The 14,752-nt window shown below is 34.0% G+C and overlaps 1 protein-coding gene across 3 annotated transcripts in view; it reads left to right on the forward strand.

Annotated features, from left to right (window-relative positions):
- The window catches only part of ATP9B (ATPase phospholipid transporting 9B (putative)), a 153,339-nt gene that overhangs the window by 50,940 nt on the left and 87,647 nt on the right, over positions 1-14,752 (forward strand). For all 3 annotated transcript variants that reach the window (XM_057377889.1, XM_057377886.1, XM_057377887.1), the window contains one exon: positions 13,265-13,359. In XM_057377889.1, coding sequence (XP_057233872.1) covers positions 13,265-13,359 — 95 coding nt within the window. The remainder of the gene's footprint in view (positions 1-13,264; positions 13,360-14,752) is intronic.

Consider the following 14,752-nt stretch of genomic DNA (forward strand, 5'->3'; position numbering starts at 1 on the left):
ATGGAGCAGGTGGAAATCTCTCCTCAAATGTGAATTCTTTGCTGCTGTCCTCATATAACAGAGGTTTCCAAAAGATTTTCATTGACTTCCAAAATAAATAAAAATAATTTTTWAAAAATTAGGCATGAAAAACTTATGGAATAATATACTGGAGTTTTATATATTTGAAAAGGTAGGAAGGAATTTGTTATGGCAGAATTTTGGTTTTAGTCATTATATATGGCGSAAGTGTCAAACAATTTGGATGATTTGTCCCATTTATCAGCCTTCCACCAAATGAAAGGAAATGTTCATGCTGAGCTGGCTGCGAAAGATGTTTCAAAGGTTATTTTAATTTTCTATATTAGTGGGGAGCATGCCAAAAACAACTCATTACCTTAATGTAAAGCGGTCGTGCAAGTATAGGCAAAATCTCTGTTATACCAACATGAAGCTCCCTTGCTGAAATTAAACTAGATCTTAGGTGGCCCTTAACAAGACTTTCAGGATCATTTTTAATTTGTTTGGCATGTTGTCTGCATTTCATTTGTCTATATACTGTCTCAATCACAAATCAAAGGCTAGACAGGACATTCCAGAGATCAACATACAACTATATAAATGACCCAGAAACTGCCAACTGAAGCCTATGTTAACAACTTCATTGTGGGAGTATCAAAGATACTGTGTGTGTAGAACACGAGAAAAGTTTCAAAGATACATTCTTTCCTTCTCTGAGCTACAATCCTTGCACTCCACATTGGCTGTGTCGCGGTGTCATGTCTGGKTTCTGCTATTCTAACACACTCTGACGTGACCTGAATCTGGTCCTTCCTGAAAATCTGGTGCATRTGCTTTTAAGATTTGGTGTTTCTGGAATATTTGAACTCTTTACTTTGAAATGTGAAATTCTGAGAGGAACACAATCTTTAAAGGGTGGCTACTAAGTGTCAAAGAAGAATAAATGAAGCTTAATTTTTTTCCAGACAGGCTTTTTATTTACATGCCTCTTATAACCTCAGATTCTTATTATCCATGGTGAATAGCTGGCATATACAGTGGCGGGTTCTGAGCTAAGCAAATGTTGATTTTAGCTATCAATTTTTGCTCGGTACTAGAACAGATGACTGTTGGAGCTAGCAGCTTGRCTTTTCATTTGTTCATATTGTTCATTCATCCTCTCATGTTTCGCAAAAATTCAGTGAGCTTCCTAACTTTGAGATCATTGGTCTGCCCTACTTGGCTGAAATTGGCTACAAGTCAAAAGTTAGTGGGAGAAAGATGGTGTGGCAGAATAGCATTGTGCATGAAATTTGGGCTAAATAGACTATATGCTAATGTCTGCASCTGGAATAGCCGAGGTGCAGCAAACTTTAGGGCTTCTGATGTGCTCTATGGACACTAGGACTGCAAAGAATTGTTTCTAATCTGTACTACTGCTAACTACTKAGGCCTATGACAGATTAATCACAGTGCTGGTAGAAAAGTAGCTTTTAGGAGGGGTAAGAATTGATTCATCTTAGTTAAACCCTTCTTTTTGTTCCTGAGGTCCTCTTTATTACAGATAAGTCTTTGTGATTGTGTGAAAAGTAAAACAAGTAAAATGTATTTGCTGGCATAGTGTTCTCTTTTTGTATAGAAATGCTTAAAACCTCATCATTTTAAAAAAAACCCTTTTTTTAATTAGCAGACTTTGGTTGAGATGACAGACTCTGGATTTTCTCTTCAGCCTTTTCTGATGAAACTGAACTTCCAAAGGACGAACAGGAAGTCGTTTCACTGATCTGACGTAGCTCTCCTCACCATAGTATTTGAACCTGGCACATCTTCTGCATGTAGTTAAATTTTTTGGTAGACACTTGATTCCATGTAGAGTAGCCTTTACTTCTGGAAAACTAGTATTTTTTTTTCAAGAGAGAGAGTAATGCATTAAAATGTTTGTTATTTGGCAAACTTGTAAAAGTTTGTAAAAAAAACCTAAATGTTGAAGTCTGGTAAAATAAGGTCACAAATTAATTTTAGTATCTCAGCTGCTGTACACTTCTCAACAGTTACCAAATTGACAAAAGAGGTTWTTGTTTTGTTATGTTTTTTTGTTCTTAGACGTGATACTCTTGAGAGAGCAACTCTGAGTGGCTGGTCAGTTCCACTGCTGTCAAGGATGCTGTCATGCAAAGGTTTTTTATCATAAACCATGTTTCAGTGTTTGCCCTTAAATCCAGTACATAACAATTTACTGGTGTGGACATTTCAAAATGTGTGGTCTGTTTGTATACCACTACAGCTGTGCAATGCAAGTAGTAGGTAAATGGAAAATAATTTACAAATTCTCACAATCCTTTGTGAAGAACCTTTAATTCTTTGCAAGTTAATGTGGGTTGCACAGTTGCKACACCTGTATTTTTCAGGCCGGTGTTGCACTGTTCTGGTCTATGCTCATCAGCCCATTTCTCCAGCCTGTCAAGGTCCCTTGGACATCCCCTATTGCATAGATCAGTGTCTTGAATTCCACTTATGAAACTATTAAAAAACGGTATATTTACTCAGGCATAAAATACTAGTTGCAAACATGTTTATACTATGCAGAATTGTAGCAGAATGAGTAATCTCACTTGCATTAAAATTTGTAGTGAAGAGTTTTCAGGTTTCTTTACTTGTAATTACTTTACAACAATGGTATAAGTAAAATCTGGGAATAAAACAGGAAAATTATTTTTATTTTGAGGTTTTGTAGCAATTCATTTCTGTAACAATATAATTCAGACGTGATTTTTATTTTAAATGCTAACCATTTTACTGTCATAAACTCTGCAATGCAAGTACAGGCTTAAGTAATCATTCATATAATTTGATTTTCTGTTGGAAGGAGCCATGAGTTAGACAGTAAAGGCATACTCCAGAGTCTGTCATCTCAAAGTCCACTAATTAAAAAAAGTTTTTGTTTTTTTTTAATGATGAGGTTTTAAGCATTTCTATACAAAAAGAGAACATAATGCCAGCAAATACATTTTACTTGTTTAAAAGATCTAGTTTTGGAGATCTTAAAAAGCAAGTATTAGTTATGCCAAACTAATTATTATTATTCCATTTATGGAATAATATTATTCCATTTATGCCAAATGGAACTGCAAACTCACTGCAAGGAAAAATATAATCAAGGTGATGCTAGTACTRTCTGTTTATTATGAACAGTAAGAAGTAAGTGTTCTACAAATAACTTAGCTGGGCCCCAGTCTGTTCTGGAACTTCAGATATTTGAAAATCAAACTGGAGGAGAAAACGTCAGTTTGGAATTCAGTTGTGCAGCTGATGTCACTTTTTATCTCTTCATAAAACCAGCTACTACAGAATAATAAGACTGAAGGAGTTGCATTTGTCACGCATTCTGGAATTTTCTATTATGTTTAGAAAAAAAGTGTTCTGAAACCTACCTGTCTGGAAACTTAAACGCTTTGAAAATCTATTGCTATAGAGAATGATAAATGACTAGAGTTAGGTTTTGCACATACGGCCAGATAAAAGTTTATCTTCAGGGCATAAGTAGCTGCCAACAATCTGTCCAAACTACTTTAATCTGTTTCTCTACTTCAGTTCCTATTCTGTTTTTAGCATTTGATTTAACTCCAGCTTGAAATGTTTTGGTATTTGCTTTAAGCCACTGAGTAATAGTGATTTGATGTGATCAGCTACTTGTTTAAGATATAGTCAGATACTATGAATGTTATGTGGTGGAAGGAAGTGGTCTCAGCCAGCATGAGGCTCATAATAATATTATACTCTCTCTATTACAAATGTAAAATTATACAGTAAAGTATTTTTAGAAGACATGATAGTATACGTCATCCCCTAATTATTTCTTTTATTTTCTGTGCATGCTTATCTGACTAGTACAATCCACGTTTCATTACATTTGCAGTAAAATAAGCATTAACAAAGAAACACTTTAATATTTATTTACCTTCTGTATTTAAAAAGAAATACGAGTAAGAGTTGAGAAAATTGAGCTGTAAATTGACTGTATACTGTGTTAAGTATAAATTAGCCTGTTCCTATTTGCCAGTGATAATGCATTTCCTCAGTAATTTAAGGGGATTTGGTGACTTGGCAGGTGTTGCAATCTGAATATCCCAAAATCCCAAACAATTCTCCCAGTTTGGGAAACAGCATAGAGAAATTGAAGGTGAGAGCAGATCCCAGAGACAGGACAAGTCAGGCAAAAAACTATATGTATATAAGAACAGATAGACTTGTTGGTATGTTGTCAAAGGCTTTGAAAATAAAAAATTAAAATTACTCTTGCAAAAGTAAGGTTCAAGAATTCTTTGTGTAGAAGCAGTTTATAATATGTTGCCTGTAAAGTATCTGCTCATAATAGTGATGCCATGCATTATGTTTGGGTTTTTTTGGKTTTTTTTTAAGATACTGCCATATTTTTCTTCTTTTAGATTATTGAATTTGGCGTGTTTTCATTTTCTTCTTTCACCTGAAGGCTCCACTGGGCAAGCTGTTGGTATTACCTTGGTTCTTTGAACTGATTGGAGAAAGTACCTTGGTGGGMCTCATTATTGTGAAAGAGGAATTTGTGCATAACCTGCAAAGTTCTAATTATTAGGTCTAATGAAGAGCAATCGTGCAGTCGATTCAGAGTTGTCTCTCTAAAATTTTAGAAATGGTGCTCAAATCTATCTTAATGCATTCATGAGGAAAGGATGGCTTGCACATGCTAATTTGATTCTGACATTCATGTGGGGCTTGAGGTGTGTGTCTGGCTGGAGTTGGCATGGAAACTTGTGTAGACTTCAACTMCCTTAGTCTAGTAGCTCTCTTTCTAGTGGTAGAAAACCTAACTTGGAGCAACCTTTCTTGTAAGAAATACCCAGCTGAGGAGAGTACTGGGTTTTCCATGCAAGTCTTGTGGCCTGTGTTGCTATGCTGTCACTGCTGTTGGTATATATGAAGGCTAAATGCAATTTAGCTCAAATATTTAACTTCTTCAGCTACAATTCTGATTGCAGGTTTCTGTATAGCTTCACACAGTCTGTCTGTCAAGTAAAAAGAAATTGAAAAAATTAGAAATCCTCTGCTTTTTGCTTTAATGAAGTCTAGTGTTAAATCTTYGTAGCTGGATCTGTTCTTTCTTCCCAGTTACCAAACTGTAAAGGAGAATGTGCTTTTCCCTGCTAAATTTTAACTAAAAATTTATCCTCCTGTTTTTCACATGCCTGTTGTAACCTGATGGCTTTGTGAACTGCTTTGACTTGTACTTTTCTGTGTTTAAGCTTTATGAGATACCAAGGCTTTTATTCCTTCTCCTCCTAATTTAGTTAATGGAATGTCCTTCAAGTTGATTATTATTGCTGCTGCTGAARTCTTTGAGGCAAAACATAATCTCAGTGGATTCTGGCATATTTGGGCATATGCTTTTCTCAACCTCCTCTATTTGTGAGCTCTGCTTTCATCAAAAGAGGAAGTGCTCCTTAAGTCTTCTATAAGCACTCTTCTTTGAGGTGTATATGTATTTCTTGTATTACTAGTTTTTAGAAATATGTAAGTGCATCAGGGAGGTGGATGGGAACAGTGAGTTCGGCTGTGCTGTCAGAATTCTCAAATCATGGAGCTCATTGGCAGTCTTCTTATTTTATCTGAATAGTGAGAATTTTTTTAGTGTTCTAAGCATTGTCTATGGCAGACTTTTTGATTTAGTCATTACTCTGAAAGTGTAAATAATGCACCGTGTCTTTTTTYTGTATCACTGGGTTTCTTCAAAATGAGATTGCTAGTATGCATCAGAACAATAATGGAGCAAAGTGGTGCAGCAAATCCTATTAAATGGAAAATATTGATRGTTTTGACTATCCTTCTGTATAGCTCAAAAATCAGTAAGCTAAAATTTGAGAATGTGAATATGAATGTAGATTTTTTTTAAACTTGGAACATTGTTTGCTATATCTGAGAATTCCATAATGTTTTAATAGAAATAAAAATTCCTAAAGCGTACTAAATCAATACAGCAATTCAAAAAAATGCAGTGTGATCAAGCTGGGATTAAAAAACGTCTGAGTTCTTGTCAATAGGGAACTGTGATGAGTTTAGAGGTATCATATTGACTGTGTATTAATACATGGTATCCTATAAGACCATCAGCTGATTGTTTAGAATGTAAATGAAACTGTTGATGGATCCAGTGACTGATGGCTTAAATTCCAATTAATCAATTGCTTCATCATTTTCTTAATTCAGATCAAATATCTCAAGTACACACAGCTCTTCACTGGTCTTAAGAGAAATTAATTCTTTTAAACTAATTTAATCAGTCTTCTATAAATGTGCATCCTASGGAATGGCATTGTAGCTTAAATGTTGGGGATGTTTCAGGTGTCTTGGAGTTTTGTTCCTCCTTAGAAGCTATCATAATTGAAAGCTTCTTGTTAGAGTAGTAAATGAAACTCTGCACTCCAATATGTCATCTTGGTGCTGCTATTCATCTTGTCATCAGTTTAAAATTTTCATGCACATAGTCACTTAAGTAATAGAAATTATTTAAAAATTAAGTTGTTTGTAAATGATCTGGTGTTAGGTGTGCAAAGTCAAAGTCTTTTTTTCTTTTGCTGGGTACATTCTAGTAACCCATCTCTTTCAATGTTTTTCATTTAAAGCAGGAAGGCTGGTAATATTGCCAGAAAATATAAAGTTGTTTCTGACACCGCAGTTCCACGTGCTCTGTTTCCCACTGACCCATCAATTCATCAACACTTGACACAAGCTCTTCASTCTGACACTTATACCAGTTGATCTTAATTTGATTGCCGTTAAAACCTTCCTTTCCTGACAACTGTTGTCAATTATACAAAATAAAATCAAGTATTCATAAGTAGGCTGTAATAGGATATAGGGAGACAGATTTAATAATTCAGTTTTGCTGAGGCTTGAAAGGCATTAGTTGTAGCTGTTCTCATTTGTAAAAAATTCATTGGATACAGCTCTTGAGAGGGAGGGCAGACATAATTTTATTTATTTAGATTTAACAGAGAAGAACCYAGACATGTGGTGATGGTTTAGCATTATCTCTGTTTAAGAAAAACTGACAGGAATTCTAATCAGTTACATGTTGTAGAAAGTAATTTACTTTTATGATTTTTTTTTATTTTAGACTAATTGATTGGCACACATTCTTCAGTTGCGTTTTGACAGTATCTGTAATGGAACGTAGACTTCAGCCCTGCATTTATGCAGAAAAAAACARTACCTTTTGAGGACTGGGGTGTCCAGTCTTTAATATGCTTGTAAAATATGCATATTCCTGTACATCTGCTATATGCAACTGAATTATAGTTGCTTCCCTCGGATGCTTGTTCATCACAGTATAACATTGAAATATGTGCTATGGCGTATTTAGATTATACCTATAAGTTCACTTTAGTGCTTATTAGCAAGTTGACTTTTTTAAGCTTGCCAAGAATTGGCAAAAAAATTTCCAGAAATCTCTTAACTTTAATGTTTTCTGAGAGAACATTAAATACAATTTTCTGAACTTCTGTGTTGATTGATTTCTTATACACTGTTCTTCACTGCATACACTGATRTTAGTAACAAATAACCATGTGTAGATTGACTGGTAAGCGTCTATGAAGGGATTTGAAGGCACTTGGGAAATCTAAAAATGAAAATATTTTAAAAAATAATTTCACTTTGGAAAATGCTGGTTATATAGGTGTAGTTGAAGACAAGATTTGCTCTAMGCAAGAGCAGAAAAAGTGAAAGAAAGAAGTGGGGAACTCCTTTTATAATGTGTCATTTACTTTGTCACTTTTTAAGGCTAGTCAGAATAAGTTATTCCTTAGTGGAGTCTTTTTTCCTGAATTAAGAATCCTCTTGTGTCTCATCTCATGACTTTGAACTGCTTTCTCAGACGCTTCTTTCAGGCCCAGAGCTGGGAACTGAAAATTAAGTTTTGGATACAAGACAAGTGGGATAGTTTAGTTTAGTGCAGTTTGTTATGGCAAGAAAACAGTCTTAATTTTTCATGTTTCTAATTGTCGAGAAACATCCAGTTCTGGAAAGCAAGTATTAGCATATTTTAGATTCAGGTATTAGCATGTTTTAGCTTAAGTATCAGCTTTGTTTCCATCTTTCTCTTWGTAAAAACAAAGCCAGTAGACTTAATGCTCAAGAAGGAAGCAGGGAGGAAGCTCTGTCTTTTCATCATGCCAGTCTACCTAAACGTTTTGCTTGCCATTTTCAGAGTCTGATTTGCAGGGAATGTCCATGACTTGATGCATGCATTTTGAGGAATTTGGATTCAATTATCCAGTCTAGTAATACTCAAGAGTATTACTACCTAACAAAGAACATTAGGTCATACTTGTATAACTGGTAGGATATTCTGTGTCTGACTGGTTATTTAAGGGCACTTTTAGCTACTAAGAAAAGTTTACTAGTAGACTACAACAGAACAGCCTTTGCATAAAGCATTGCTGAAGGAAAAGAATCTGTGATATGCAGGGATATTTGTAATGTAACACAGGAGATGCTACAAATAACACACAATTTTGTTTCTGCAGCAAACTAAATCAACTTATCTAGGGCAGTTAAGATTTTCTTTTCACACGTATTTCAAATATTAAATCTCAATGTAATTAAGATAACATGATTTTTTTTTTTTCATTACAGCTTTCCATGAAAAACAAGGTGATTCAGTTTTACATAGAATAAATTTTTCTTTTGTAAAATAATTGCTCTTAGTCTGTCAATACTGCTATTTTGGGTTTCTTATGTTAAGTATACTTTCTATAAAAACTATTTAAACAGGCTGAATGTGATGCTAATTATTAAAAGGAGAAATTATCTGTCTTTCTGTTTAACAGAAATAACATTTCCAAATCAAATAAAATAGGAACAAATKATTTATTTAATACGAAGCAAATTTTCTTTTCTGAGTGACTTTCTTAATAAACCCTGGAAGCTAGAATGCATTTAAGAAAATGCAACATCCCGAGTAACAGCTTGTTTTCAGAAGCTTATTTTAAAAACTGTAGTTAATATTCYGAAGTATGTATATAAAAATAAAATGTAAGTGTTTGATAGTAGYACAAGTTCATATACTGTATTATAATTTCAGGAATTTAAAGATATCCACATATAAAGAAATTAATGCAAAAAAATGACCAGCAAGTTTGGTATTATAAAAAAAAAACTAAATTAGGCTGTCTTATGATGATGATGCATGGTATTAATTAAGGCAAAGCCTATGATATAATTGTGTTTTACTTGATTAAGAAGCTTCCCTTTCTGGTTTCAGGAGGAATTTTTTTCCTCTTTTTTCTGTCCTTCACTCTTTTYTAAGGTAAAAATCAAACAGCATTTTGAAAGGATGGCCTGTATTTAGTTTGAGAATTTTTGTTCAGGGTCCTTTTCTTAGAGGCAGATAGGTCCTGATGCACATGTAAATCTGCACCATTCCCAGAAGTATTTCATGTGTACATATCTTTCAGGTATGTTCTAAATAAAGCCTTAAGTCCAGCACACACTGAGTAAGTAGAATTATTCCTGCTTACTCTGTGTTAACAATACCTTTGTTTGACAAATCTAGGCCAGACATATCATGGCCCTAGATTAGTGCAATTATAGATGAGCTTTTTTATCTCTATTTGAAAGCACTATAATAAACATTTTTTCTCTTCAGTGTTCTATTAGCACACAAAAATAATTTAAAAAAATTTTCTACATAATACCTCAAATAAATTTAAGTAAGAAGTCTGTTGATTATCTATGTATCCTTATAATGTGAAATTACATAGTTATTTCAAGYTCTTAAAATTATTTTCATCCTTTGTATTGAGGTTATGGTTTTTCCTTGAAAAAGCWGCATTAASRTAAATKCTGTACAGGGCTCAAATAATTGAGCTCTTGTTAAAGCACCAAAACAGAGTAGTTCCAGGACTTTCCTTAACATTCAAGTTTCACAGTTTCAACTGAAATGGTTTCAAAACTCAGTTTAGTTGCTACTTGGGCAGCACCTTGCATGGACTTGCTCTACATTGTTTTCTGCCTGTATTCAACTGATTAGGCTAAATTAATATTACATACTTGTAAATTAGTTTAAATGTGCACCACTTTTGATAAATGATTAAGCTATTTAGGCCCAGTGCAATTTCCTTGGTTCAACCTTAAATTCTAATTCAGACAATTCTAAAATTTTCACTGTAATGATGGAAATAAGTCAAATGTTCACAATGTACAGCTTTGTTCACTAATTTTGAATGATTGTATAGTTATGTAAAACGAGCATCTGAGTGRCCTAACTGAATAAAGTAAAAGGTTTAATTTTGTGCATTTTCCTTTACATATAGCCTTACGAAAATCTCTTATTTTCAGTGTGGAATTTAATTTTCTTTTTTCTTCTTTTTTTAAATTTTTTTTTTCCTCTAGCAAACAGCTATGTTTGGTTGGTAAATACTTAAAATACTTAATGGCACTTCCTTAAAGTAGCACACACTTAAAATTTCATTCTTTRTGGGCTGTAAAATAATTGTCAGCCTCAAGAGTTAATCGTGTATTGAGAAAGAATAGCAASTCCTGACATGTATAGGTGGTTTGGGGATTTTTTTTTTTTCTGGCAAGTCTTATTTAGGTTAGAAATGTGAGAGATTTTTAATAGTGACCTAATGCATTCTGCTGAAGTATGTAACAGAATTTTTACAACTTTTTTAGGGTTTTTTTTTTAATTTTAATTTTCTGGTTGGGGGAGGAGGATGCAATGCTTCCAAGCATTTTCAGATGGAAAAATGAAAATGCCTTTTTTTTTTTTTTAAGACTTTGATTTTTACAAGTTTAATGTACTGCTGACTCAAATCCCTCTCAAAGGTAAAGTTCATGTGACTTCTATACAATACACAGTGGGGAATATCTACTTTTGCAAAAATAAATGTTTTTTTAGTGGGGTTGAAGAGTTGTTTTTATACTTTCTAAATGCATGCTTTATCTTTCATGTTTATAGCTTAGTTAAGACAGATTACCTTAAAGAGTAGTTCAAATTACTTAGTCAAATCTACTCCAATATTTGAGGTAGAGCAGAGGATTGTATTGTTTCGGTTTTGCTTTTGTGATCACTATTGAAAGCTGACCTGGCAGAAAGCAGTCCTTTTTTCTGGATAAAAGAAAAACAGGCTATAAGTTATTGATGAAATTAACTGCTGAAGTGAAGAGGAAATGCAGCTGGCCAATACATGTCATAGTGTGAGCTCTATTAAATGAATATATGTACAGTCAACCATTCACAGTAGCCACACTGGTCTTGAACTGCATTGATCTATAGTGTAATTCTAAATGAAATTGATGCAAGAGAGCCACCATTGACAGGAAGGGTAAAGAGAACCGTGAAATGTCTTGTATAGGAAAAGTATGATGGAAAGAATGATGGAGAGTAGACTCATCTATGCCRTGGACAGAAAGTGCAGTGATATGGTATTTCTAGGTGTTCCTAGGTACTTCACACTTCATTATAATGCAATGGATGTCACTGACTCTTCAAAAAGTGCTTTRTAGTATTTTATTTTTAGAAGAAGCTCCATAAAGGATTACATTTAAAAATTAAAATCAGCTTTTCAAGAGCTTTAGGCACAGCTTTACAGCTTGCATCTATGAGATTTGGGTGAAATTCAGCTGTAATAATGTTTTTTGAGAGCTGTCTGTATTAACATTTGAAGATTTTAAAGGTTTGCTTGCMATGAATGTAATACAAATATAACTTGAACTGAAATTAAATTAAATGAAAGCCTATAAGATTCTTTCAAGTCTGTTGGCAAAAACACWGCCTTTTAGTCACAATTTCAGGTGGCTTCTCTCTCAAGCATGTCCTTTCAGACTGTTAGCTCATCAAACTGCTTARTTTGCAGGCTTTCATGGATAAAACATTGGCTTCTGTTAGATTTAACTTACACAAGGGCCCATGTGTCCTACACAGCAATCTCTTATTTTTTGTTCACTGGTATGTACCCTTTCTTGATATATTGCTTTGAYGCATTCTAGGAGACTCTTCTTGTATGTAATAGGACTCAAACTTGGATAAACTCCTTTGCAGTGCTTATTTGTATGAAATTGAAACCATGCCACTTCTAAGAGTGAAAGTACTTTGTTAGTTTTTATTGGGTTGGTTGAAATACAGAAGGAATTATGGGTGTGTTTTATACACATGTCTGTTTGTTAAAATTTATTAATAACTTGTAAGGTTTATTYTTTGCACACCCATAGCACCCAGTAATAATAGTGTATACAATCGTTTAGCTGTAGTATAATGGAAATTATTACTACTTCCGAATTGCTAGTTCAGTAATTGCTACTTCAGAAATATTTTAAGAGTTCTCTAATGTTGTAAAGAATATTGCAAAAATTTTACCACCTTTTTTTAAGGGGCTTCAAGCTTGATGGAATGGTACTTAACTGTGTATTTTTTAATAGATTTGCAATGTTTATGTGTGGTCTTTTTTGAATCTTACATTAGTAATGTATGTAATATGCCAGACTTGATGATATTCATCAAAMTAGTTATGGGAGTGAGGGGAAGCTCTGCAGTGGTCCCATTTTTCTGTTTCTTCAATATTGGTCTTCTGTCTGTACAGCATACTGATTTTCTTCAGTGTGTATCAGTCTGTATCTTGAGTTTCCCTCACATCTTTAGTACTTTGCAGGTGTTGGCATGTTTCTTTAGTCTTGGATCACTGATAGCTGCAGATGATTCAAAATTACTTCTTTCCAGTAGTAACATTCAGACCCAAGTTATTTGGAATGCTATCAATTTTAAGGACTTCAAAAAAAAATCTTTCAGAGAAGCCAGGAGACAATAGACAATGAAAGTTTGTGATGCCACACCAGCAAGGAGAAAAAAATCCCAGGCATCAGTTAATAATTATATTGTGTTGGAATTGTACAAGTGACAGAATTTCATGAAGAAATAAAACCATACCTTTCTCAGCTTCAGCTGAATTTATATCTCTTGATAATGTTTGAAAACCTGTTAAAAWACTTTTAAGAAACCTGTAAAATCAAATTTACCTTCATTCATAAACAGACATTTTGTTAATTTTATTGAAAAAAATGGTGCAATTGTGCGATATCTAAAGCATTCCAGGAAGAAAGCACATAGAGTCTAAAATACAAATCCTTATATATGTTGCACATTTATTTTTAAATGGTTGTAAATTGTTTTGTTTTCACTCTTCTAAATGGTTTAACCCAAACTGAATATTTGAATTAAAATAATAGTTTTATGTCTCTTTGTAACTTCAAGGTTCATGTTTCATTCGAACTGACCAGCTGGACGGAGAAACAGACTGGAAACTAAAGGTTGCTGTCAGCTGCACACAAAGATTGCCAGCTCTGGGGGTAAGCATTCTCTGTGTTTGCTTTTAAGATATCTTCTATGCATGCATATGTGTCTGGTATCTGAAAGATTGTTACAGTTACTGTAAGGATTGGAAAATACCTGGTACTGGAGTCTARTTTTCTGATAAATAAGACCAGATATTCCACCAGATGCTAGACGAGAAGGTGGTTGTGAAATATTCTTGGTTTTGCATTGAAAAGAAACTGAGTCAGTCACTGTCTTTCAACCTAGTGGTTCTCATTTTCCACTCTGAGATCCACACTCTGCAGAAGTAAATCACAGTTACAGTTTTCAACCAAACATTAGACTGTGAGTGCAAATTWTTCTTGTCTCAGGATCCATTGCTTTTATCACTTATTTCTGAGCTTGGGAAACAATAGTCAGCTTCTGGAAGGTGAAGTACTCTTTGTTGTAATGATGCTGTCTGGTCTGACTAGGTGCCATGTCAGATTCTTGCAAGGAGGGCTCTTTAAGAGTGGCCTGAATGTGGGTATTTTTYGAGCGCATGCATGTGTTGTGTCACAAGTGAATCTAAAATCAGGAAAAGGGACACAGATGTGTGTGTGCGTGTGTGTGTGTACACATTCAAAATAGACACATACCTGCAAAAACATTGGTAAAATTTTATAAATGTCTCCTTTACAAGAAGCTGAATTGTTTCCCTTGTACTGGGGAAGCTTGCTGTTATATAGGCGAGTTGGCTTGGKATTAGGAGACCTCAAGTCACAAGCTTGTGGAAATTTACCTCTACAGAATTTCTGGTGTTTTGACACCAAATCTTTTAGGCGTTTTATTAAAGGCAAAWGTACCTTAAGAGGACTGTTTATGATCCATCTCAATAGAAAAAGTGTTAGATTATCTGCCAGATCTTAGCAGGACTTCTGCAGTTACAGTGATAGAGAATTCCAGACACAGAGCTGCTGCCACACTCAAATTAGCATAAAGAAGACATTTTTTCCTGTRTTCATATTCTCTGAGCTTCACAAGTGACAGGAGAAGGAAAAAGTAGCTACATTAAACATCAGAGGATTGAGAAGAAGGATTGGAATCAAAGATTGATGATGCCAAGTCTCACTTGAAATCAAGAGTTTTGGTGCAAGAACAAACGTTACAAATATTCTGTAATCTGCAATTTAATTTAGTATTTGTAATAATTCCTCTCCTTGGAATTCCTCTGTTGGTTTTTAACATTTAATCATGGCCTTCTCTGGTTTTCTGATTAAAAGAAAATCATATCCAAATTTTGGCAGATGCAATATGTTTGRCTAAAATACAGTCAACTTTCTCTCTTGCTTTTATTATTTTATTAATTAAGTAATACTTTTCTTGTAGTTATTCTTGTGTTCAACTTGGCTTTATGTTTTGTTTGTCTTTTTGTTTTGGAAATGTACC

This window comes from Malurus melanocephalus, unplaced genomic scaffold, assembly GCF_030028575.1.
Source record: "Malurus melanocephalus ecotype Western Australia unplaced genomic scaffold, MMel_1.1 scaffold_329, whole genome shotgun sequence".
Lineage (NCBI taxonomy): Eukaryota > Metazoa > Chordata > Aves > Passeriformes > Maluridae > Malurus > Malurus melanocephalus.